This window comes from Lampetra fluviatilis, chromosome 70 (assembly GCF_964198595.1).
Source record: "Lampetra fluviatilis chromosome 70, kcLamFluv1.1, whole genome shotgun sequence".
In the NCBI taxonomy this organism is placed as follows: domain Eukaryota; kingdom Metazoa; phylum Chordata; class Hyperoartia; order Petromyzontiformes; family Petromyzontidae; genus Lampetra; species Lampetra fluviatilis.
This window is the reverse complement of record NC_136344.1, coordinates 3,109,596-3,137,095: the sequence shown is the minus strand read 5'-3', so window position 1 is coordinate 3,137,095 and position 27,500 is coordinate 3,109,596. Positions and strand designations below refer to the sequence as shown.

At 54.1% G+C, this 27,500-nt stretch overlaps 1 protein-coding gene across 1 annotated transcript in view; it reads left to right on the top strand.

Moving 5' to 3' along the window:
• The window catches only part of LOC144952844 (C-Maf-inducing protein-like), a 95,782-nt gene that overhangs the window by 66,942 nt on the left and 1,340 nt on the right, over positions 1 to 27,500 (top strand). The window contains exons 8-13 of the mRNA XM_078883314.1: positions 2,582 to 2,689; positions 8,119 to 8,235; positions 8,722 to 8,862; positions 14,451 to 14,498; positions 15,184 to 15,330; positions 18,100 to 18,205. Of these exons, the coding sequence (XP_078739440.1) occupies positions 2,582 to 2,689; positions 8,119 to 8,235; positions 8,722 to 8,862; positions 14,451 to 14,498; positions 15,184 to 15,330; positions 18,100 to 18,205 (667 nt within the window). The remainder of the gene's footprint in view (positions 1 to 2,581; positions 2,690 to 8,118; positions 8,236 to 8,721; positions 8,863 to 14,450; positions 14,499 to 15,183; positions 15,331 to 18,099; positions 18,206 to 27,500) is intronic.

Genomic DNA, 27,500 nt, shown 5'->3' with positions numbered 1-27,500 from the left:
TGTGTACTGTGTGTGTGTACGCTGTGTGTGTGTGTGCTGTGTGTGTGCTGTGTGTGCGTGCTGTGTGTGTGTACTGTGTGTGTACTGTGTGTACTGTGTGTGTGTACGCTGTGTGTGTGTGCTGTGTGTGTGTGTGTGCTGTGTGTGTGTGCTGTGTGTACGCTGTGTGTGTGTGTGCTGTGTGTGTGTGTGTGCTGTGTGTGTGTGTGTGTGCTGTGTGTGTGTGTGTGCTGTGTGTGTGTGCTGTGTGTGTGTGTGTGCTGTGTGTGTGTGTGTGTGCTGTGTGTGTGTGCGTGCTGTGTGTGTGTGTGTGTGCTGTGTGTGTGTGCGTGCTGTGTGTGTGTGCTGTGTGTGTGTACTGTGTGTACTGTGTGTGTGTACTGTGTGTGTACTGTGTGTGTGCTGTGTGTGTGTGTGTGTGTACTGTGTGTGTACTGTGTGTGTACTGTGTGTGTGTGTGTGTGCTGTGTGTACGTTGATGGTGAGCGGGCCCGGGTAAAACTACGTGGCCGGGAGTCGGAGCCTTTCCCTGTACACCTTGGGGTGCGACAGGGATGTCCTCTGGCTCCCACATTATTTAACATCTATTTCGACTGCGTAGTTTGTGAAGCCTTCAATAGCTGTACCGGGGGAATTACCATTTGGTACAGATATAATGGGAGGCTGATCGACGCCCGGGTGCGATCAAGGGATGGCTCCCTATTGGTCAACCACGTTATGTATGCCGATGATTTGGTAATAGCTGCTCATTCAGAAGAGGAGTTGGAGACGCTGCTGCTGAGACTGGAGTGTGCCACTAAGAGGTGGGGCCTTACCATCAGCCCCACCAAAACTAAGCACCTGCCTGGGTATTTTGTACCATCGGGCACTCCGCCCCCACAACTCCCAATCGGTGATGGGGCAGTTGTGGAGAGAGTAGAGAGTTTCCCATACCTGGGCAGTGTGCTCATGACCAGCTCCAGTTTATCAGCAGAGGTCTCACTCCGAATCAGTCGAGCGGCAATATCTTTTCATCGGTTGCGTAACGCTGTGTGGAAGCTACCTGGTCTGTCGCTCCGCACGAAGCTTCAGGTCTTCTCGGCCACGGTCATTCCCTCCCTTCTCTACGCTTGCGAAACGTGGACCCCCCTAGTGGAGCATCTTCGCCGGTTGGAAACATTTAGGCTGGCCTGCCTACGATCCATCCTGGGTTTAACCAGGCTGGATTGTGTGAGGAGCTCACAAGTCCTTGAAAGATCTGGGCAAAGTCCCATCAGTGAGCTCCTCCGGCAGGCAAGGCTGCGTTGGCTGGGTCATGTAGCCCGCATGCCCAGCCACCGCATGCCTAAACAGCTTTTGTTCGGCCGGATCGAGGGGGCTAAACGGGCGCGGCACGGGCTAGAGAAGAGATGGAGTGATGTGGTACAGGAGGACGTGGAGCTGAGTGGACTTGCCGATGACTGGTACCAGCGGTGTCAAGATCGGCCTCAGTGGAGGAGGCTCGTGAAGGACGCTACTGGGCAGTTGGAGGCAGTCGCCCTCCAACAACAACGGAGGGCGGAGGCGCGACGCTCACAACAACGAGCGGAGCGCCGGGTGGCTAAAGCACAGCAAGTTGGCACAGTAGGGGGCACAGGTGGTGCATCAGCCAGTCATCTCGGTCATCTCGGTCAGTCGACCCGTGGCACCTGCTGGGTCTGCCCCGTGACCTCCTGCCAGCGGGCGTTCGACACTTCACGTGGCCTCAAGGTGCACATGGCCTGGCACAAGCGTCGTGGTGACGTCACCGCCACTTAGTGGCGAATGGCGGTTGTTGTTGTTGTTGTGTACGTTGTGTGTGTGTGCTGTGTGTGCTGTGCGTCGTCTGTCTCTGTGTGTGTGCTGCGTGTACTGTGTGTGCTGTGTGTGTGTGGTGTGTATTCTGTGTGTGTGTGTGCTGTGTGCATGCTGTGTGTGCTGTGCTGTGTGTGCGTGCTGTGTGTGTGTGTGCTGTGTGTGTGTGCTGTGTGTGTGTGCTGTGTGTGCTGTGTGTGTGTGGGGTGTGTGTGTGTGCTGTGTGTGTGCTGTGTGGTGTGTGTGTGTGTGCTGTGTGTGTGTGTGCTGTGTGTGCTATGTGTGTGTGCTGTGTGTGTGGTGTGTGTGATGTGTGGTGTGTGTGTGGGCTGTGTGTGCTGTGTCTGTGTGTGTGCGTGCTGTGTGTGTGTGCTGTGTGTGTGTGCTGTGTGTGTGGTGTGTGTGTGGGCTGTGTGTGTGCTGTGTGTGTGCTGTGTGTGTGCTGTGTGTGGGGGGTGTGTGTGTGTATGCTGTGTGTGTGTGTGCTGTGTGTGCTGTGTGTGTGTGCTGTGTGTGTGCTGTGTCTATGCTGTGTGTGTGTGCTGTGTGTGCGTGTGCTGTGTGTGCTGTGTTGTGTGTCTATGCTGTGTGAATGCGTGTTAGACGCGTTCTGCGTGTAACACACGCGCGTGTTTCACGCGCTTGTGTTACACGTGTGTGACACGCGCCGCGTGTTTGGATGCGTGTCACACGCGCGTGCCGTGCGTGACACACGCGCGTGCCATGCGTGACACACGCGTGTGACACGCGTGTGCCGTGCGCGTGCCAGGTGCACTCGTGTCTGCTGAGCGTGAGGGCCGGCAAGGACGGGTGGTTCCAGCTGTACAGCCCCGGCGGGGTGGCCTGCGATGACGACGGGGAACTCTTCGCGTCGATGGTGCAACTACACTCCTCGCAGAACGACGCCATCGCCACCATCACCATCGCCATCGCCACCATCACCATCGCCATCGCCACCATCACCACCATCGCCGCCATCGCCACCATCGCCATCACCATCGCCACCATCACCACCATCGCCGCCACCATCACCACCATCGCCATCACCATCGCCATCGCCACCATCACCACCATCGCCATCGCCACCATCGCCACCATCGCCATCGCCACCATCACCACCATCGCCATCGCCACCATCACCACCATCGCCACCATCGCCACCATCGCCACCATCACCACCGCCACCGCCATCGCCACCATCGCCACCACCACCACCATCGCCATCGCCACCATCACCATCGCCATCGCCACCATCGCCATCGCCATCGCCACCATCACCATCGCCATCGCCACCATCGCCACCACCACCACCATCGCCATCGCCACCATCACCACCATCACCATCGCCATCGCCGCCATCGCCACCATCGCCACCATCGCCACCATCGCCACCATCGCCACCATCGCCACCATCGCCATCGCCACCATCGCCATCGCCACCATCACCATCGCAATCGCCGCCACCACCATCGCTGCCACCACCACCGCCATCGCTGCCACCACCATCACTGCCACCACCATCGCTGCCACCACCATCGCTGCCACCACCATCACCATCGCTGCCACCACCATCGCTGCCACCACCATCGCTGCCACCACCATCGCTGCCACCACCATCGCTGCCACCACCATCACCATCACTGCCACCACCATCACTGCCACCACCATCACTGCCACCACCATCGCTGCCACCACCATCACTGCCACCACCATCGCTGCCACCACCATCACCATCACTGCCACCACCATCGCTGCCACCACCATCACTGCCACCACCATCGCTGCCACCACCATCGCTGCCACCACCATCGCTGCCACCACCATCACTGCCACCACCATCGCTGCCACCACCATCACCATCGCTGCCACCACCATCGCTGCCACCACCATCGCTGCCACCACCATCACTGCCACCACCATCGCTGCCACCACCATCGCTGCCACCACCATCACCATCGCTGCCACCACCATCACCATCGCTGCCACCACCATCGCTGCCACCACCATCACCATCGCTGCCACCACCATCGCTGCCACCACCATCGCTGCCACCACCATCGCTGCCACCACCATCGCTGCCACCACCATCGCTGCCACCACCATCACCATCGCTGCCACCACCATCGCTGCCACCACCATCGCTGCCACCACCATCACTGCCACCACCATCGCTGCCACCACCATCGCTGCCACCACCATCACCATCGCTGCCACCACCATCGCTGCCACCACCATCGCTGCCACCACCATCACTGCCACCACCATCGCTGCCACCACCATCACTGCCACCACCATCGCTGCCACCACCATCGCTGCCACCACCATCACCATTGCTGCCACCACCATCGCTGCCACCACCATCGCTGCCACCACCATCGCTGCCACCACCACCGCCATCGCTGCCACCACCATCGCTGCCACCACCATCGCTGCCACCACCATCGCTGCCACCACCATCGCTGCCACCACCATCGCTGCCACCACCATCGCTGCCACCACCATCGCTGCCACCACCATCGCTGCCACCACCATCGCTGCCACCACCATCGCTGCCACCGCCATCGCTGCCACCGCCATCGCTGCCACCGCCGCCACCGCCATCGCCGCCACCACCATCGCTGCCACTACCATCGCTGCCACCACCATCGCTGCCACCACCATCGCTGCCACCACCATCGCTGCCACCACCATCACCATCGCTGCCACCACCATCGCTGCCACCACCATCGCTGCCACCACCATCGCTGCCACCACCATCGCTGCCACCACCATCGCTGCCACCACCATCGCCATCGCTGCCATCACCATCGCTGCCACCACCATCACCATCGCTGCCACCACCATCACCATCGCTGCCACCACCATCACCATCGCTGCCACCACCATCGCTGCCACCACCATCGCTGCCACCACCATCACCATCGCTGCCACCACCATCACCATCGCTGCCACCACCATCGCTGCCACCACCATCGCTGCCACCACCATCGCTGCCACCACCATCGCTGCCACCACCATCGCTGCCACCACCATCGCTGCCACCACCATCGCTGCCACCACCATCGCCATCGCTGCCACCACCATCACCATCGCTGCCACCACCATCGCTGCCACCACCATCGCCATCGCTGCCACCACCATCGCCATCGCTGCCACCACCATCGCTGCCACCACCATCGCCATCGCTGCCACCACCATCGCCATCGCTGCCACCACCATCGCCATCGCTGCCACCGCCATCTCTGCCACCGCCATCGCCACCTTTGCCACCACTACCACTGCCACTACCACCACCAGTGTCACCACCACCGCCACCACCACCGCCACCACCACCGCCACCACCATCGCCAGCGCCACCACCACCACCACCGCTGCCGCCACCACCATCGCAACCACCACTGCTGCCGCCACCACTACCACCGTCATCACCACCACCACCACCACCACGCTCCGTCTCTCCACATTCACCGACTTGCTCCTCGGCTCGTTGGCTGCTGCACGCTGCTGATGATTGTTACACGCGGAGCGCCTGGGCGGTCCCCAGCAGTCTGCGGAGGCTGCACGACAGAGGTCGCAACCGCGTACCCGATACCCGTACCCTACCCGATACCCGGCCGGGTATGAGTAGGGTACGGGTACGGCCGGGTACGGGTACAGGTACACGTTTGCGACCCTGGTACGGGTACGGGTAGGGTACGGGTACGGCCGGATACGGGTACGGGTACACGTTTGCGACCCTGGTACGGGTAGGGTACGGGTACGGCCGGGTACGGGTAAGGAATCAAAACCCGTTTGCGACCTCTGCTAGACGGCGGGGTGGGGATCTTGGCCTGTTGCCTGGCGCCTGTAGGTACGGATCCTCATGGGAGGGGATGTTTGCGTGGCGCCTGTAGGTACGGATCCTCATGGGAGGGGATCTTTGTCTGGTGCCTGTAGGTACGGATCCTCATGGGAGGGGATCTTTGTCTGGCGCCTGTAGGTACGGATCCTCATGGGAGGGGATCTTTGTCTGGCGCCTGTAGGTACGGATCCTCATGGGAGGGGATGTTTGCGTGGTGCCTGTAAGTACGGATCCTCATGGGAGGGGATCTTTGTCTGGTGCCTGTAGGTACGGATCCTCATGGGAGGGGATCTTTGTCTGGCGCCTGTAGGTACGGATCCTCATGGGAGGGGATCTTTGTCTGGTGCCTGTAGGTACGGATCCTCATGGGAGGGGATCTTTGTCTGGTGCCTGTAGGTACGGATCCTCATGGGAGGGGATGTTTGCGTGGCGCCTGTAGGTACGGATCCTCATGGGAGGGGATCTTTGTCTGGTGCCTGTAGGTACGGATCCTCATGGGAGGGGATCTTTGTCTGGTGCCTGTAGGTACGGATCCTCATGGGAGGGGATCTTTGTCTGGTGCCTGTAGGTACGGATCCTCATGGGAGGAGATGTTTGCGTGGTGCCTGTAGGTACGGATCCTCATGGGAGGGGATGTTTGCGTGGTGCCTGTAGGTACGGATCCTCATGGGAGGGGATGTTTGTCTGGTGCCTGTAGGTACGGATCCTCATGGGAGGGGATGTTTGCGTGGTGCCTGTAGGTACGGATCCTCATGGGAGGGGATGTTTGTCTGGTGCCTGTAGGTACGGATCTTCATGGGAGGGGATCTTTGTCTGGTGCCTGTAGGTACGGATCCTCATGGGAGGGGATGTTTGCGTGGCGCCTGTAGGTACGGATCCTCATGGGAGGGGATGTTTGCGTGGCGCCTGTAGGTACGGATCCTCATGGGAGGGGATGTTTGCGTGGCGCCTGTAGGTACGGATCCTCATGGGAGGGGATGTTTGCGTGGTGCCTGTAGGTACGGATCTTCATGGGAGGGGATCTTTGTCTGGTGCCTGTAGGTACGGATCCTCATGGGAGGGGATGTTTGCGTGGCGCCTGTAGGTACGGATCCTCATGGGAGGGGATGTTTGCGTGGCGCCTGTAGGTACGGATCCTCATGGGAGGGGATGTTTGCGTGGCGCCTGTAGTTGTACGGATCCTCATGGGAGGGGATGTTTGCGTGGGGCCTGTAGGTACGGATCCTCATGGGAGGGGATGTTTGCGTGGTGCCTGTAGGTACGGATCCTCATGGGAGGGGATGTTTGTCTGGTGCCTGTAGGTACGGATCCTCATGGGAGGGGATGTTTGCGTGGTGCCTGTAGGTACGGATCCTCATGGGAGGGGATGTTTGTCTGGTGCCTGTAGGTACGGATCCTCATGGGGTGGGGATCTTTGTCTGGTGCCTGTAGGTACGGATCCTCATGGGAGGGGATGTTTGCGTGGTGCCTGTAGGTACGGATCCTCATGGGAGGGGATGTTTGCGTGGTGCCTGTATGTACGGATCCTCATGGGAGGGGATGTTTGCGTGGTGCCTGTAGGTACGGATCCTCATGGTAGGGGATGTTTGTGTGGTGCCTGTAGGTACGGATCCTCATGGGAGGGGATGTTTGCGTGGTGCCTGTAGGTACGGATCCTCATGGGAGGGGATGTTTGCGTGGTGCCTGTAGGTACGGATCCTCATGGGAGGGGATGTTTGCGTGGTGCCTGTAGGTACGGATCCTCATGGGAGGGGATGTTTGCGTGGTGCCTGTAGGTACGGATCCTCATGGGAGGGGATGTTTGCGTGGTGCCTGTAGGTACGGATCTTCATGGGAGGGGATGTTTGCGTGGCGCCTGTAGGTACGGATCCTCATGGGAGGGGATGTTTGCGTGGTGCCTGTAGGTACGGATCCTCATGGGAGGGGATGTTTGCGTGGGGCCTGTAGGTACGGATCCTCATGGGAGGGGATGTTTGTCTGGTGCCTGTAGGTACGGATCCTCATGGGAGGGGATGTTTGTCTGGTGCCTGTAGGTACGGATCCTCATGGGAGGGGATGTTTGCGTGGCGCCTGTAGGTACGGATCCTCATGGGAGGGGATGTTTGTCTGGTGCCTGTAGGTACGGATCTTCATGGGAGGGGATGTTTGTCTGGCGCCTGTAGGTACGGATCCTCATGGGAGGGGATCTTTGTCTGGTGCCTGTAGGTACGGATCCTCATGGGGTGGGGATGTTTGCGTGGTGCCTGTAGGTACGGATCCTCATGGGAGGGGATGTTTGCGTGGTGCCTGTAGGTACGGATCCTCATGGGAGGGGATGTTTGCGTGGTGCCTGTAGGTACGGATCCTCATGGGAGGGGATCTTTGCGTGGTGCCTGTAGGTACGGATCCTCATGGGAGGGGATGTTTGCGTGGGGCCTGTAGGTACGGATCCTCATGGGGTGGGGATCTTTGTCTGGTGCCTGTAGGTACGGATCCTCATGGGCTCGTGCTATAAGACAAGGAAGTTCCTGGTCTCGCTAGCGGAGAACAAGCTGGGGCCCTGCATGCTGCTGGCGTTGCGGGGCAACCAGACGATGGTGGAGGTGAGCGTCACGCCACCACCGCCAACGCCACCAATGCCATCGCCACTACTACTACTTCTACCACTACTACTACTACCACTACTACTGCTACTACTACTGCCACTACTACTGCCACTACTACTACCACTACTACTACTGCCACTACTACTACTACCACTACTACTACTGCTACTACTACTACTACTGCCACTACTACTACTACCACTACTACTACCACTACTACTACTACCACTACTACTACTACCACTACTACTACCACTACTACTACCACTACTAGGGCCTGCCCTAGGCCTGCCCTAGGCCTGCCCTGGGCCTGCCCTAGGCCTGCCCTGGGCCGACAAGGCCTCACCACTGGGGAGACAAAGGCGGCCATGGCTCGCAAGTCGGCACCCGCCCCCCCCCCCCCCTTCTCCCCACAACGGCCGGCTGAGGCTACGCGTGGTGGGGGGGGGGGGGGCCCCCTTCTGTCCTGTTTGCTGCGTGCAGATCCTTTGCCTCATGATCGAATATTCGGTGATGGAGGGGGATGATTCGAGGCTGCAGATTGTCTCCACCCTGCAGAGCACCTCGGAGGGGCGGCGAGTTTACGAGCAGCTCTGCGAGCGGCAGCGTGAACTTCGTGAGCTGGTGAGTGGAGTGGAGGTTGTGTGATTCTACACCTGTTCTGCAGAGTGAGCGAGTGGAGTTTGTGTGATTCTACACCTGTTCTGCAGAGTGAGCGAGTGGAGTTTGTGTGATTCTACACCTGTTCTACAGAGTGAGCGAGTGGAGTTTGTGTGATTCTACACCTGTTCTACAGAGTGAGCGAGTGGAGTTTGTGTGATTCTACACCTGTTCTACAGAGTGAGCGAGTGGAGTTTGTGTGATTCTACACCTGTTCTACAGAGTGAGTGAGTGGAGTTTGTGTGATTCTACACCTGTTCTACAGAGTGAGTGAGTGGAGTTTTGTGATCTCCCCCTGTTCTACAGAGTGAGTGGAGTGGAGGTTGTGTGATTCTACACCTGTTCTACAGAGTGAGTGAGTGGAGTTTGTGTGATTCTACACCTGTTCTACAGAGTGAGTGAGTGGAGTTTATGTGATTCTACACCTGTTCTGCCGAGTGAGCGAGTGGAGTTTGTGTGATTCTACACCTGTTCTACAGAGTGAGTGAGTGGAGTTTGTGTGATTCTACACCTGTTCTACAGAGTGAGTGAGTGGAGTTTTGTGATCTCCCCCTGTTCTACAGAGTGAGTGGAGTGGAGGTTGTGTGATTCTACACCTGTTCTACAGAGTGAGCGAGTGGAGGTTGTGTGATTCTACACCTGTTCTGCAGAGTGAGTGAGTGGAGGTTGTGTGATTCTACACCTGTTCTACAGAGTGAGTGAGTGGAGGTTGTGTGATGCTACACCTGTTCTACAGAGTGAGTGAGTGGAGGTTGTGTGATTCTACACCTGTTCTACAGAGTGAGTGAGTGGAGGTTGTGTGATTCTACACCTGTTCTACAGAGTGAGCGAGTGGAGTTTGTGTGATTCTACACCTGTTCTACAGAGTGAGCGAGTGGAGTTTGTGTGATTCTACACCTGTTCTGCAGAGTGAGTGAGTGGAGTTTGTGTGATTCTACACCTGTTCTACAGAGTGAGCGAGTGGAGTTTGTGTGATTCTACACCTGTTCTACAGAGTGAGCGAGTGGAGTTTGTGTGATTCTACACCTGTTCTACAGAGTGAGCGAGTGGAGTTTGTGTGATTCTACACCTGTTCTACAGAGTGAGCGAGTGGAGTTTGTGTGATTCTACACCTGTTCTGCAGAGTGAGTGAGTGGAGTTTGTGTGATTCTACACCTGTTCTGCAGAGTGAGTGAGTGGAGTTTGTGTGATCTCCCCCTGTTCTACAGAGTGAGTGGAGTTTGTGTGATTCTACACCTGTTCTACAGAGTGAGCGAGTGGAGGTTGTGTGATTCTACACCTGTTCTACAGAGTGAGTGGAGTGGAGTTTGTGTGATTCTACACCTGTTCTACAGAGTGTGAGTGAGTGGAGTTTGTGTGATTCTACCCCTGTTCTGCAGAGTGAGTGAGTGGAGTTTGTGTGATTCTACACCTGTTCTGCAGAGTGAGTGAGTGGAGTTTGTGTGATTCTACACCTGTTCTACAGAGTGAGTGAGTGGAGTTTGTGTGATCTCCCCCTGTTCTACAGAGTGAGCGAGTGGAGTTTGTGTGATCTCCCCCTGTTCTACAGAGTGAGCGAGTGGAGTTTGTGTGATCACCCCCTGTTCTACAGAGTGAGCGAGTGGAGTTTGTGTGATCTCCCCCTGTTCTACAGAGTGAGTGAGTGGAGTTTGTGTGATCTCCCCCTGTTCTACAGAGTGAGCGAGTGGCGTTTGTGTGATCTCCCCCTGTTCTACAGAGTGAGCGAGTGGAGTTTGTGTGATCACCCCCTGTTCTACAGAGTGAGCGAGTGGAGTTTGTGTGATCTCCCCCTGTTCTACAGAGTGAGTGAGTGGAGTTTGTGTGATCTCCCCCTGTTCTACAGAGTGAGCGAGTGGCGTTTGTGTGATCTCCCCCTGTTCTACAGAGTGAGTGAGTGGAGTTTGTGTGATCTCCCCCTGTTCTACAGAGCTAGTGAGTGGAGTTTGTGTGATCTCCCCCTGTTCTACAGAGTGAGTGGAGTTTGTGTGATTCTACACCTGTTCTACAGAGTGAGCGAGTGGAGGTTGTGTGATTCTACACCTGTTCTACAGAGTGAGTGGAGTGGAGTTTGTGTGATTCTACACCTGTTCTGCAGAGTGTGAGTGAGTGGAGTTTGTGTGATTCTACCCCTGTTCTGCAGAGTGAGTGAGTGGAGTTTGTGTGATTCTACACCTGTTCTGCAGAGTGAGTGAGTGGAGTTTGTGTGATTCTACACCTGTTCTACAGAGTGAGTGAGTGGAGTTTGTGTGATCTCCCCCTGTTCTACAGAGTGAGCGAGTGGAGTTTGTGTGATCTCCCCCTGTTCTACAGAGTGAGCGAGTGGAGTTTGTGTGATCACCCCCTGTTCTACAGAGTGAGCGAGTGGAGTTTGTGTGATCTCCCCCTGTTCTACAGAGTGAGTGAGTGGAGTTTGTGTGATCTCCCCCTGTTCTACAGAGTGAGCGAGTGGCGTTTGTGTGATCTCCCCCTGTTCTACAGAGTGAGTGAGTGGAGTTTGTGTGATCTCCCCCTGTTCTACAGAGCTAGTGAGTGGAGTTTGTGTGATCTCCCCCTGTTCTACAGAGTGAGTGAGTGGAGTTTGTGTGATCTCCCCCTGTTCTACAGAGCGAGTGAGTGGAGTTTGTGTGATCTCCCCCTGTTCTACAGAGTGAGTGCGTGGAGTTTGTGTGATCTCCCCCTGTTCTACAGAGCGAGTGAGTGGAGTTTGTGTGATCTCCCCCTGTTCTACAGAGTGAGTGAGTGGAGTTTGTGTGATCTCCCCCTGTTCTACAGAGTGAGCGAGTGGAGTTTGTGTGATCTCCCCCTGTTCTACAGAGTGAGTGAGTGGAGTTTGTGTGATCTCCCCCTGTTCTACACAGTGAGTGAGTGGAGTTTGTGTGATCTCCCCCTGTTCTACAGAGTGAGCGAGTGGAGTTTGTGTGATCACCCCCTGTTCTACAGAGTGAGTGAGTGGAGTTTGTGTGATCACCCCCTGTTCTACAGAGTGAGTGAGTGGAGTTTGTGTGATCTCCCCCTGTTCTACAGAGTGAGTGAGTGGAGTTTGTGTGATCTCCCCCTGTTCTACAGAGTGAGTGAGTGGAGTTTGTGTGATCTCCCCCTGTTCTACAGAGTGAGCGAGTGGAGTTTGTGTGATCACCCCCTGTTCTACAGAGTGAGTGAGTGGAGTTTGTGTGATCACCCCCTGTTCTACAGAGTGAGTGAGTGGAGTTTGTGTGATCTCCCCCTGTTCTACAGAGTGAGTGAGTGGAGTTTGTGTGATCTCCCCCTGTTCTACAGAGTGAGTGAGTGGAGTTTGTGTGATCTCCCCCTGTTCTACACAGTGAGTGAGTGGAGTTTGTGTGATCTCCCCCTGTTCTACAGAGTGAGCGAGTGGAGTTTGTGTGATCACCCCCTGTTCTACAGAGTGAGTGAGTGGAGTTTGTGTGATCACCCCCTGTTCTACAGAGTGAGTGAGTGGAGTTTGTGTGATCTCCCCCTGTTCTACAGAGTGAGTGAGTGGAGTTTGTGTGATCTCCCCCTGTTCTACAGAGTGAGTGAGTGGAGTTTGTGTGATCTCCCCCTGTTCTACAGAGTGAAAGTGAGTGAGTTGCTTTTGTGTGATCTCAGTATAGACTATGTCCTCGCGGTGACAAGATGTGTTCACCACCCCGCCTGGTGCACAGGAGGTCGTGGGTTAGATCCCGACTCTGGCTATGTCTGCTGTACATTTGGAGTTTGCATGGATCTTTCTCCGGGTCCTCCGGCGTTTCCCTCCACAGTTTAGAATTTTTACATCGCCACGCGTTTCGTGAGCCGGTCAGCCGCCGCGTTGATCTGCGGTCACTCGCGATGGGAAGAGGGTCCCTTCCGATGGCATGCAGTGCGGCTCCGGTTGGGCCTTCACAATAAAATAATACAAATAAAACATAATTCAATAATACAATTCTCACGACGTTTCGGCCACAACGCAAGCAGCCGTCCTCACGTGAAGAACGGGTCTGTCGGAAAGACAGCGTCTGAATGAGCACCACCAAGCTTGGCAGCGTATATTTAAGCTGCTGGGTCAAATATGCTAAATTCCTCTGTTGATATGCAAATCCCTTTGTCAAGGCGCCCTTCCCCCTCTAACCCAGCAGCTTAAATATGCGCTGCCAAGCTTGGTGGTGCTCATTCAGACGCTGTCTTTCCGACAGACCCGTTCTTCACCTGAGGACGGCTGCTTGCGTCGTGGCCGAAACGTCGTGAGAATTGTATTTTATTAAGTTTTATTTTTATTATTTTATTATTTCCCTTCTACGTGACTTTACCGAAAGAACCAAGAAGATGAATCCCTGCTGCAGTCACGAAAGCTTTAAATCGAAATTCAAGAGTGGTTTAGTTGAGAGAAAATAGATTAATCTTCTTGGTTCTGTCGGTAAAGTCGCGTAGAAGGGAAATAGTAAAATAACAAAAAATAAACCATAAAAATTCTCACGACGTTTCGATTGCAAAACAAGCAATCATCATCATCGGGTGCTGTGGTTCTCACACCTGATGATGATTGCTTGTGTTGCAATCGAAACGTCGTGAGAATTTTTTTGTTTTATTATTTCCCTTCTACGTGATGAATTTACCGAAAGAACCAAGAAGATGAATCCCTGCAGCTGTCACGAAAGCTTTAAATCGAAATTTAAAATACAATTCTCACGACGTTTCGGCCACATCGCAAGCAGCCGAGAATTGTATTTTATTAAGTTTTATTATTTTATTATTTCCCTTCTACGTGACTTTACCGAAAGAACCAAGAAGATGAATCCCTGCTGCAGTCACGAAAGCTTTACATCGAAATTTAAAATACAATTCTCACGACGTTTCGGCCACATCGCAAGCAGCCGAGAATTGTATTTTATTAAGTTTTATTATTTTATTATTTCCCTTCTACGTGACTTTACCGACAGAACCAAGAAGATGAATCCCTGCTGCAGTCACGAAAGCTTTCAATCGAAATTTAAAATACAATTCTCACGACGTTTCGGCCACATCGCAAGCAGCCGAGAATTGTATTTTATTAAGTTTTATTATTTTATTATTTCCCTTCTACTTGATGACTTTACCGAAAGAACCAAGAAGATGAATCCCTGCTGCAGTCACGAAAGCTTTACATCGAAATTTAAAATACAATTCTCACGACGTTTCGGCCACATCGCAAGCAGCCGAGAATTGTATTTTATTAAGTTTTATTATTTTATTATTTCCCTTCTACGTGACTTTACCGACAGAACCAAGAAGATGAATCCCTGCTGCAGTCACGAAAGCTTTCAATCGAAATTTAAAATACAATTCTCACGACGTTTCGGCCACATCGCAAGCAGCCGAGAATTGTATTTTATTAAGTTTTATTATTTTATTATTTCCCTTCTACGTGACGTTACCGACAGAACCAAGAAGATGAATCCCTGCTGCAGTCACGAAAGCTTTACATCGAAAAATTAAAAAAATAGCTTTGAAGCAGTTTCCGCGTCTTTCCGACGCTCGTTGTTTTTTAGCCGGCGACTGATTGTCGCGTCCCTCTCGCTCCCCCGTCTGTGACGCAGCAAAAGAAGGGAGGGCCGACCCGGCTCACACTGCCGTCAAAATCCACGGTGAGCTTCTCTCTGTCTCTCTCTCTCTGTCTCTCTCTGTCTCTCTGTCTGTCTGTGTCTCTCTCTGTGTCTCTGTCTCTCTCTCTGTCTCTCTGTCTCTCTCTCTGTCTCTCTCTGTCTCTCTCTCTGTCTCTCTCTCTGTGTCTCTCTCTCTGTGTCTGTCTGTGTCTCTCTCTGTGTCTCTGTCTCTCTCTGTCTCTCTCTGTCTCTCTCTCTCTGTGTCTCTCTGTCTCTCTCTCTGTCTCTCTCTCTGTCTCTCTCTGTCTCTCTCTCTGTCTCTCTCTGTCTCTCTCTGTCTCTCTCTCTGTCTCTCTCTGTCTCTCTCTCCCGCTCTGCCCCCATCCCTCGCCTTTCACAATCACTGCAGCTGACGACGCTGCTGCTGCTGCTGCTGTCGAAGTGACGACGCTTCAGTCTCGTCTCACGTCGCTCGCCCCCCCCTCGCCCCCCCCCTCGCCCCCCCTCGCCCCCCCCCTCGCCCCCCCCCCTCGCCCCCCCCTCGCCCCCCCTCGCCCCCCCCTCGCCCCCCCCCCTCGCCCCCCCCTCGCCCCCCCCTCGCCCCCCCCTCGCCCCCCCCCTCGCCCCCCCTCGCCCCCCCCTCGCCCCCCCCCCGCCCCCCCTCGCCCCCCCTCGCCCCCCCTCGCCCCCCCTCGCCCCCCCTCGCCCCCCCCCTCCCCCCCGGCAGGACGCCGACCTGGCCAAGCTGCTGAGCTCCGGCTCGTTTGGCAACTTGGAGCAGTTGAGTCTCGCCTTCACTCACGTGACCAGCGCCTGCGCCGAGCAGCTCGTCAAGCTGCCCTCCCTCAAGCAGCTCAACCTGTGGTCTACGCAGGTGCGTGTGCATCACCACCATCACCACCATCACTACCATCACCATCACTACCATCATCGCCTTCACTCACGTGACCAGCGCCTGCGCCGAGCTGCTCGTCAAGCTGCCCTCCCTCAAGCAGCTCAACCTGTGGTCTACGCAGGTGCGTGTGCATCACCACCATCACCACCATCACCACCATCACTACCATCACCATCACTACCATCATCGCCTTCACTCACGTGACCAGCGCCTGCGCCGAGCTGCTCGTCAAGCTGCCCTCCCTCAAGCAGCTCAACCTGTGGTCTACGCAGGTGCGTGTGCATCACCACCATCACCACCATCACCACCATCACCCCCCACGACCATGGTGATGGTGTTGATGGTGTTGATGGTGTTGATGGTGGTGATGGTGTTGATGGTGATGGTGTTGATGGTGATGATGGTGATGGTGCTGATGGTGTTGATGGTGTTGATGGTGATGGTGTTGATGGTGTTGATGGTGTTGATGGTGTTGATGGTGATGGTGTTGATGGTGCTGATGGTGTTGATGGTGTTGATGGTGCTGATGGTGTTGATGGTGTTGATGGTGTTGATGGTGGTGTTGATGGTGCTGATGGTGTTGATGGTGTTGATGGTGTTGATGGTGTTGATGGTGTTGTTGATGGCGCTGATGGTGCTGATGGTGTTGATGGTGTTGATGGTGCTGATGGTGTTGATGGTGTTGATGGTGATGGTGTTGATGATGGTGTTGATGGTGTTGATGGTGTTGATGGTGCTGATGGTGTTGATGGTGTTGATGATGGTGATGGTGCTAATGGTGCTGATGGTGTTGATGGTGTTGATGGTGTTGATGATAGTGATGGTGATGATGGTGATGATGGTGATGGTGTTGATGGTGATGGTGATGATGGTGTTGATGGTGTTGATGGTGTTGATGGTGATGATGGTGATGGTGTTGATGATGGTGATGGTGTTGATGATGGTGATGGTGGTGATGGTGTTGATGGTGCTGATGGTGTTGATGGTGGTGATGGTGCTGATGGTGGTGATGGTGTTGATGGTGTTGATGGTGGTGATGGTGTTGATGGTGTTGATGGTGCTGATGGTGTTGATGGTGTTGATGGTGTTGATGGTGCTGATGGTGCTGATGGTGTTGATGGTGCTGATGGTGTTGATGGTGTTGATGGTGCTGATGGTGCTGATGGTGTTGATGGTGTTGATGGTGCTGATGGTGTTGATGGTGTTGATGGTGCTGATGGTGTTGATGGTGTTGATGGTGCTGATGGTGTTGATGGTGTTGATGGTGCTGATGGTGCTGATGGTGCTGATGGTGCTGATGGTGCTGATGGTGATGGTGTTGATGGTGTTGATGGTGTTGATGGTGCTGATGGTGTTGATGTTGATGGTGTTGATGGTGCTGATGGTGTTGATGGTGTTGATGTTGATGGTGTTGATGGTGCTGATGGTGTTGATGGTGCTGATGGTGTTGATGGTGTTGATGTTGATGGTGTTGATGGTGCTGATGGTGTTGATGTTGATGGTGCTGATGGTGTTGATGTTGATGGTGTTGATGGTGATGGTGCTGATGGTGCTGATGGTGTTGATGGTGTTGATGGTGTTGATGGTGTTGATGGTGCTGATGGTGGTGATGGTGTTCATGGTGCTGATGGTGTTGATGGTGGTGATGGTGCTGATGGTGTTGATGGTGATGGTGCTGATGGTGGTAATGGTGTTCATGGTGCTGATGGTGGTGATGGTGCTGATGGTGTTGATGGTGGTGATGGTGCTGATGGTGCTGATGGTGCTGATGGTGTTGATGGTGTTGATGGTGCTGATGGTGTTGATGGTGCTGATGGTGTTGATGGTGTTGATGGTGTTGGTGCTGATGGTGCTGATGGTGTTGATGGTGTTGATGGTGCTGATGGTGTTGATGGTGCTGATGGTGCTGATGGTGTTGATGGTGTTGATGGTGATGGTGCTGATGGTGTTGATGGTGTTGATGGTGTTGATGGTGATGGTGCTGATGGTGTTGATGGTGTTGATGGTGTTGATGGTGATGGTGCTGATGGTGTTGATGGTGTTGATGGTGATGGTGCTGATGGTGTTGATGGTGTTGATGGTGATGGTGCTGATGGTGTTGATGGTGTTGATGGTGTTGATGGTGATGGTGCTGATGGTGCTGATGGTGTTGATGGTGTTGATGGTGATGGTGCTGATGGTGTTGATGGTGTTGATGGTGTTGATGGTGATGGTGCTGATGGTGTTGATGGTGTTGATGGTGTTGATGGTGATGGTGCTGATGGTGTTGATGGTGTTGATGGTGCTGATGGTGTTGATGGTGTTGATGGTGCTGATGGTGTTGATGGTGATGGTGGTGATGGTGGTGATGGTGGTGATGGTGTTGATGGTGATGGTGCTGATGGTGCTGATGGTGTTGATGGTGTTGATGGTGATGGTGTTGATGGTGTTGATGGTGTTGATGGTGTTGATGGTGCTGATGGTGTTGATGGTGTTGATGGTGTTGATGGTGGTGATGGTGGTGATGGTGTTGATGGTGTTGATGGTGGTGATGGTGGTGATGGTGATGGTGCTGATGGTGTTGATGGTGTTCATGGTGCTGATGGTGTTGATGATGGTGATGATGTTGATGGTGATGGTGCTGATGGTGTTGATGGTGTTCATGGTGCTGATGGTGTTGATGATGGTGATGATGTTGATGGTGATGGTGCTGATGGTGTTGATGATGGTGATGGTGTTGATGGTGTTGATGGTGTTCTCCGTGCGTAGTTTGGGGATTCGGGCCTGCGGCTGCTGTCGGAGCACTTGCCCACGCTAGAGGTGCTCAACCTGTGCGAGACCCCGGTCACGGACGACGGACTCCACGCACTCACAGGTACCACCACTCACTCACTCAGTCAGTCAGTCACTCAGTCAGTCAGTCAGTCACTCAGTCAGTCAGTCACTCACTCAGTCAGTCAGTCAGTCAGTCACTCAGTCAGTCAGTCAGTCAGTACGACCACCACTCAGTACAGTCGCTCAGTCACTCAGTCAGTACCGCCACCAGTCAGTCAGTCAGTCAGTACGACCACCACTCACTCACTCAGTCAGTCAGTCAGTACGACCACCACTCACTCACTCAGTCAGTCAGTACGACCACCACTCACTCACTCAGTCAGTCAGTACGACCACCAGTCACTCACTCAGTCAGTCAGTACGACCACCACTCACTCAATCAGTCAGTCAGTACGACCACCAGTCACTCACTCAGTCAGTCAGTACGACCACCAGTCACTCAGTCAGTCAGTCAGTACGACCACCACTCACTCACTCAGTCAGTCAGTACGACCACCACTCAGTCACTCAGTCAGTCAGTACGACCACCACTCAGTCAGTCAGTCAGTACGACCACCACTCACTCACTCACTCAGTCAGTCAGTCAGTACGACCACAACTCACTCACTCAGTCAGTACGACCACCACTCACTCACTCACTCAGTCAGTCAGTACGACCACCACTCAGTCAGTCAGTCAGTACGACCACCACTCACTCACTCACTCACTCAGTCAGTACGACCACCACTCACTCACTCACTCAGTCAGTCAGTACGACCACCACTCACTCAGTCAGTCAGTCAATACGACCACCACTCACTCACTCAGTCAGTCAGTACGACCACCACTCACTCACTCAGTCAGTCAGTCAGTACGACCACCACTCACTCAGTCAGTCAGTCAATACGACCACCACTCACTCACTCAGTCAGTCAGTACGACCACCACTCACTCACTCAGTCAGTCAGTCAGTACGACCACCACTCACTCACTCAGTCAGTCAGTCAGTACGACCACCACTCACTCACTCAGTCAGTCAGTCAGTACGACCACCACTCACTCACTCAGTCAGTCAGTCAGTACGACCACCACTCACTCAGTACAGTCAGTCAGTACGACCACCACTCACTCACTCAGTCAGTCAGTCAGTACGACCACCACTCACTCACTCAGTCAGTCAGTACGACCACCACTCAGTCAGTCAGTCAGTACGACCACCACTCACTCAGTCAGTCAGTCAGTACGACTACCACTCACTCACTCAGTCAGTCAGTCAGTACGACCACCACTCACTCACTCAGTCAGTCAGTCAGTACGACCACCACTCACTCACTCAGTCAGTCAGTACGACCACCACTCACTCACTCAGTCAGTCAGTCAGTACGACCACCACTCACTCACTCAGTCAGTCAGTACGACCACCACTCACTCACTCAGTCAGTCAGTCAGTACGACCACCACTCACTCAGTCAGTCAGTCAGTCAGTACGACCACCACTCACTCAGTCAGTCAGTACGACCACCACTCACTCACTCAGTCAGTCAGTCAGTACGACCACCACTCACTCAGTCAGTCAGTACGACCACCACTCACTCACTCAGTCAGTCAGTACGACCACCACTCACTCAGTACAGTCAGTCAGTACGACCACCACTCAGTCAGTCAGTACAACCACCAGTCACTCAGTCAGTCAGTCAGTACGACCACCACTCACTCAGTCAGTCAGTCAGTACGACCACCACTCACTCACTCAGTCAGTCAGTACGACCACCAGTCACTCACTCAGTCAGTCAGTACGACCACCACTCACTCAGTACAGTCAGTCAGTACGACCACCACTCAGTCACTCAGTCAGTCAGTCAGTACGACCACCACTCACTCAGTCAGTCAGTCAGTACGACCACCACTCACTCACTCAGTCAGTCAGTACGACCACCACTCACTCAGTACAGTCAGTCAGTACGACCACCACTCACTCAGTCAGTCAGTCAGTACGACCACCACTCACTCACTCAGTCAGTCAGTACGACCACCAGTCACTCACTCAGTCAGTCAGTACGACCACCACTCACTCAATCAGTCAGTCAGTACGACCACCAGTCACTCACTCAGTCAGTCAGTACGACCACCAGTCACTCAGTCAGTCAGTCAGTACGACCACCACTCACTCACTCAGTCAGTCAGTACGACCACCACTCAGTCACTCAGTCAGTCAGTACGACCACCACTCACTCACTCACTCACTCAGTCAGTCAGTCAGTACGACCACAACTCACTCACTCAGTCAGTCAGTACGACCACCACTCACTCAGTCAGTCAGTCAGTACGACCACCACTCACTCACTCAGTCAGTACGACCACCACTCACTCACTCACTCACTCAGTCAGTCAGTACGACCACCACTCACTCAGTCAGTCAGTCAATACGACCACCACTCACTCACTCAGTCAGTCAGTACGACCACCACTCACTCACTCAGTCAGTCAGTCAGTACGACCACCACTCACTCACTCAGTCAGTCAGTACGACCACCACTCACTCACTCAGTCAGTCAGTCAGTACGACCACCACTCACTCAGTACAGTCAGTCAGTACGACCACCACTCACTCACTCAGTCAGTCAGTCAGTACGACCACCACTCACTCACTCAGTCAGTCAGTACGACCACCACTCACTCAGTCAGTCAGTACGACCACCACTCACTCAGTCAGTCAGTACGACCACCACTCAGTCAGTCAGTCAGTACGACCACCACTCACTCACTCACTCACTCAGTCAGTCAGTCAGTACGACCACAACTCACTCACTCAGTCAGTACGACCACCACTCACTCACTCACTCAGTCAGTCAGTACGACCACCACTCAGTCAGTCAGTCAGTACGACCACCACTCACTCACTCACTCAGTCAGTACGACCACCACTCACTCACTCACTCAGTCAGTCAGTACGACCACCACTCACTCAGTCAGTCAGTCAATACGACCACCACTCACTCACTCAGTCAGTCAGTACGACCACCACTCACTCACTCAGTCAGTCAGTCAGTACGACCACCACTCACTCACTCAGTCAGTCAGTCAGTACGACCACCACTCACTCACTCAGTCAGTCAGTCAGTACGACCACCACTCACTCACTCAGTCAGTCAGTCAGTACGACCACCACTCACTCAGTACAGTCAGTCAGTACGACCACCACTCACTCACTCAGTCAGTCAGTCAGTACGACCACCACTCACTCACTCAGTCAGTCAGTACGACCACCACTCAGTCAGTCAGTACGACCACCACTCACTCAGTCAGTCAGTCAGTACGACTACCACTCACTCACTCAGTCAGTCAGTCAGTACGACCACCACTCACTCACTCAGTCAGTCAGTCAGTACGACCACCACTCACTCACTCAGTCAGTCAGTACGACCACCACTCACTCACTCAGTCATTCAGTCAGTACGACCACCACTCACTCACTCAGTCAGTCAGTACGACCACCACTCACTCACTCAGTCAGTCAGTCAGTACGACCACCACTCACTCAGTCAGTCAGTCAGTCAGTACGACCACCACTCACTCAGTCAGTCAGTACGACCACCACTCACTCACTCAGTCAGTCAGTCAGTACGACCACCACTCACTCAGTCAGTCAGTACGACCACCACTCACTCACTCAGTCAGTCAGTACGACCACCACTCACTCAGTACAGTCAGTCAGTACGACCACCACTCAGTCAGTCAGTACAACCACCAGTCACTCAGTCAGTCAGTCAGTATGACCACCACTCACTCAGTCAGTCAGTCAGTACGACCACCACTCACTCACTCAGTCAGTCAGTACGACCACCAGTCACTCACTCAGTCAGTCAGTACGACCACCACTCACTCAGTACAGTCAGTCAGTACGACCACCACTCAGTCACTCAGTCAGTCAGTCAGTACGACCACCACTCACTCAGTCAGTCAGTCAGTACGACCACCACTCACTCACTCAGTCAGTCAGTACGACCACCACTCACTCAGTACAGTCAGTCAGTACGACCACCACTCACTCAGTCAGTCAGTCAGTACGACCACCACTCACTCACTCAGTCAGTCAGTACGACCACCAGTCACTCACTCAGTCAGTCAGTACGACCACCACTCACTCAATCAGTCAGTCAGTACGACCACCAGTCACTCACTCAGTCAGTCAGTACGACCACCAGTCACTCAGTCAGTCAGTCAGTACGACCACCACTCACTCACTCAGTCAGTCAGTACGACCACCACTCAGTCACTCAGTCAGTCAGTACGACCACCACTCACTCACTCACTCAGTCAGTCAGTCAGTACGACCACAACTCACTCACTCAGTCAGTCAGTACGACCACCACTCACTCAGTCAGTCAGTCAGTACGACCACCACTCACTCACTCACTCAGTCAGTACGACCACCACTCACTCACTCACTCACTCAGTCAGTCAGTACGACCACCACTCACTCAGTCAGTCAGTCAATACGACCACCACTCACTCACTCAGTCAGTCAGTACGACCACCACTCACTCACTCAGTCAGTCAGTCAGTACGACCACCACTCACTCACTCAGTCAGTCAGTACGACCACCACTCACTCACTCAGTCAGTCAGTCAGTACGACCACCACTCACTCAGTCAGTCAGTACGACCACCACTCACTCAGTCAGTCAGTACGACCACCACTCACTCAGTACAGTCAGTCAGTACGACTACCACTCACTCACTCAGTCAGTCAGTCAGTACGACCACCACTCACTCACTCAGTCAGTCAGTACGACCACCACTCACTCACTCAGTCAGTCAGTACGACCATCACTCACTCACTCAGTCAGTCAGTACGACCACCACTCACTCAGTCAGTCAGTACGACCACCACTCACTCACTCAGTCAGTCAGTCAGTACGACCACCACTCACTCAGTCAGTCAGTACGACCACCACTCACTCACTCAGTCAGTCAGTACGACCACCACTCACTCAGTACAGTCAGTCAGTACGACCACCACTCAGTCAGTCAGTACAACCACCAGTCACTCAGTCAGTCAGTCAGTACGACCACCACTCACTCAGTCAGTCAGTCAGTACGACTACCACTCACTCACTCAGTCAGTCAGTCAGTACGACCACCACTCACTCACTCAGTCAGTCAGTCAGTACGACCACCACTCACTCACTCAGTCAGTCAGTACGACCACCACTCACTCACTCAGTCAGTCAGTCAGTACGACCACCACTCACTCACTCAGTCAGTCAGTACGACCACCACTCACTCACTCAGTCAGTCAGTCAGTACGACCACCACTCACTCAGTCAGTCAGTCAGTCAGTACGACCACCACTCACTCAGTCAGTCAGTACGACCACCACTCACTCACTCAGTCAGTCAGTCAGTACGACCACCACTCACTCAGTCAGTCAGTACGACCACCACTCACTCACTCAGTCAGTCAGTACGACCACCACTCACTCAGTACAGTCAGTCAGTACGACCACCACTCAGTCAGTCAGTACAACCACCAGTCACTCAGTCAGTCAGTCAGTATGACCACCACTCACTCAGTCAGTCAGTCAGTACGACCACCACTCACTCACTCAGTCAGTCAGTACGACCACCAGTCACTCACTCAGTCAGTCAGTACGACCACCACTCACTCAGTACAGTCAGTCAGTACGACCACCACTCAGTCACTCAGTCAGTCAGTCAGTACGACCACCACTCACTCAGTCAGTCAGTCAGTACGACCACCACTCACTCACTCAGTCAGTCAGTACGACCACCACTCACTCAGTACAGTCAGTCAGTACGACCACCACTCACTCAGTCAGTCAGTCAGTACGACCACCACTCACTCACTCAGTCAGTCAGTACGACCACCAGTCACTCACTCAGTCAGTCAGTACGACCACCACTCACTCAATCAGTCAGTCAGTACGACCACCAGTCACTCACTCAGTCAGTCAGTACGACCACCAGTCACTCAGTCAGTCAGTCAGTACGACCACCACTCACTCACTCAGTCAGTCAGTACGACCACCACTCAGTCACTCAGTCAGTCAGTACGACCACCACTCACTCACTCACTCAGTCAGTCAGTCAGTACGACCACAACTCACTCACTCAGTCAGTCAGTACGACCACCACTCACTCAGTCAGTCAGTCAGTACGACCACCACTCACTCACTCACTCAGTCAGTACGACCACCACTCACTCACTCACTCAGTCAGTCAGTACGACCACCACTCACTCAGTCAGTCAGTCAATACGACCACCACTCACTCACTCAGTCAGTCAGTACGACCACCACTCACTCACTCACTCAGTCAGTCAGTCAGTACGACCACCACTCACTCACTCAGTCAGTCAGTACGACCACCACTCACTCACTCAGTCAGTCAGTCAGTACGACCACCACTCACTCAGTCAGTCAGTACGACCACCACTCACTCAGTCAGTCAGTACGACCACCACTCACTCAGTACAGTCAGTCAGTACGACTACCACTCACTCACTCAGTCAGTCAGTCAGTACGACCACCACTCACTCACTCAGTCAGTCAGTACGACCACCACTCACTCACTCAGTCAGTCAGTACGACCATCACTCACTCACTCAGTCAGTCAGTACGACCACCACTCACTCAGTCAGTCAGTACGACCACCACTCACTCACTCAGTCAGTCAGTCAGTACGACCACCACTCACTCAGTCAGTCAGTACGACCACCACTCACTCACTCAGTCAGTCAGTACGACCACCACTCACTCAGTACAGTCAGTCAGTACGACCACCACTCAGTCAGTCAGTACAACCACCAGTCACTCAGTCAGTCAGTCAGTACGACCACCACTCACTCACTCAGTCAGTCAGTCAGTACGACCACCACTCACTCACTCAGTCAGTCAGTACGACCACCACTCACTCACTCAGTCAGTCAGTACGACCACCACTCACTCACTCACTCAGTCAGTCAGTACGACCACCACTCACTCACTCAGTCAGTCAGTACGACCACCACTCACTCACTCAGTCAGTCAGTCAGTACGACCACCACTCACTCAGTACAGTCAGTCAGTACGACCACCACTCACTCACTCAGTCAGTCAGTCAGTACGACCACCACTCACTCACTCAGTCAATCAGTACGACCACCACTCACTCAGTCAGTCAGTCAGTACGACCACCACTCACTCAGTCAGTCAGTACGACCACCACTCACTCACTCAGTCAGTCAGTACGACCACCACTCACTCACTCAGTCAGTCAGTACGACCACCACTCACTCAGTCAGTCAGTCAGTACGACCACCACTCACTCACTCAGTCAATCAGTACGACCACCACTCACTCAGTCAGTCAGTCAGTACGACCACCAGTCACTCAGTCAGTCAGTACAACCACCAGTCACTCAGTCAGTCAGTCAGTACGACCACCACTCAGTCAGTCAGTCAGTACGACCACCAGTCACTCACTCAGTCAGTCAGTACGACCACCACTCACTCAGTCAGTCAGTCAGGGCGACCACCAGTCACTCACTCAGTCAGTCAGTCAGTACGACCACCACTCACTCAGTCAGTCAGTACGACCACCACTCACTCACTCAGTCAGTCAGTCAGTACGACCACCACTCACTCAGTACAGTCAGTCAGCACGACCACCACTCACTCACTCAGTCAGTCAGTCAGTACGACCACCACTCACTCACTCAGTCAGTCAGTACGACCACCACTCAGTCAGTCAGTCAGTACAACCACCACTCACTCAGTCAGTCAGTCAGTCAGTACGACCACCACTCACTCACTCAGTCAGTCAGTACGACCACCACTCACTCAGTCAGTCAGTCAGTACGACCACCACTCACTCACTCAGTCAGTCAGTACGACCACCACTCACTCACTCAGTCAGTCAGTCAGTACGACCACCACTCACTCACTCAGTCAGTCAGTACGACCACCACTCACTCACTCAGTCAGTCAGTCAGTACGACCACCACTCACTCACTCAGTCAGTCAGTACGACCACCACTCACTCACTCAGTCAGTCAGTACGACCACCACTCACTCACTCAGTCAGTCAGTACGACCACCACTCACTCACTCAGTCAGTCAGTACGACCACCACTCACTCAGTACAGTCAGTCAGTACGACCACCACTCAGTCAGTCAGTACAACCACCAGTCACTCAGTCAGTCAGTCAGTACGACCACCACTCACTCAGTCAGTCAGTACGACCACCACTCACTCACTCTGTCAGTCAGTACGACCACCACTCACTCAGTACAGTCAGTGCGACCACCAGTCACTCACTCAGTCAGTCAGTTCGACCACCACTCACTCAGTACAGTCAGTCAGTACGACCACCACTCAGTCAGTCAGTACGACCACCACTCACTCAGTCAGTCAGTCAGGGCGACCACCACTCACTCAGTACAGTCAGTCAGTACGACCACCACTCAGTCAGTCAGTACGACCACCACTCACTCACTCAGTCAGTCAGTACTACCACCACTCACTCAGTCAGTCAGTACGACCACCACTCACTCACTCAGTCAGTCAGTACGACCACCACTCAGTCAGTCAGTCAGTACGACCACCAGTCACTCAGTCAGTCAGTCAGTACGACCACCAGTCACTCAGTCAGTCAGTACGACCACCAGTCACTCACTCAGTCAGTCAGTCAGTACGACCACCACTCACTCACTCAGTCAGTCAGTACTACCACCACTCACTCAGTCAGTCAGTACGACCACCACTCACTCAGTCAGTCAGTACGACCACCACTCACTCAGTACAGTCAGTACGACCACCACTCACTCACTCAGTCAGTCAGTACGACCACCAGTCACTCACTCAGTCAGTCAGTACGACCACCACTCACTCAGTCAGTCAGTACGACCACCACTCAGTCAGTCAGTCAGTACGACCACCAGTCACTCAGTCAGTCAGTACGACCACCAGTCACTCAGTACAGCAATTCACTATAACGCTGTATTCCCATGTCCCCGTGTCTCCCTATCCCCGTGACCCCGTGCACCCCGTGACCCCGTGCACCCTGTGTCCCCCGTGACCCTGTGATCCCGTGTCCCCATGTCCCCCGTGACCCCGTGACCCCCGTGTCCCCGTGACCCCGTTCACCCCGTGACCCCCGTGACCCCGTGACCCCATGTCCCCCGTGACCCCGTTCACCCCGTGACCCCCGTGATCCTCGTGTCCCCCGTGACCCCGTGTCCCCCATGACCCCGTTCACCCCGTGACCCCCGTGTCCCCGTTCACCCCGTGACCCCGTGACCCCATGTCCCCCGTGACCCCGTTCACCCCGTGACCCCCGTGATCCTCGTGTCCC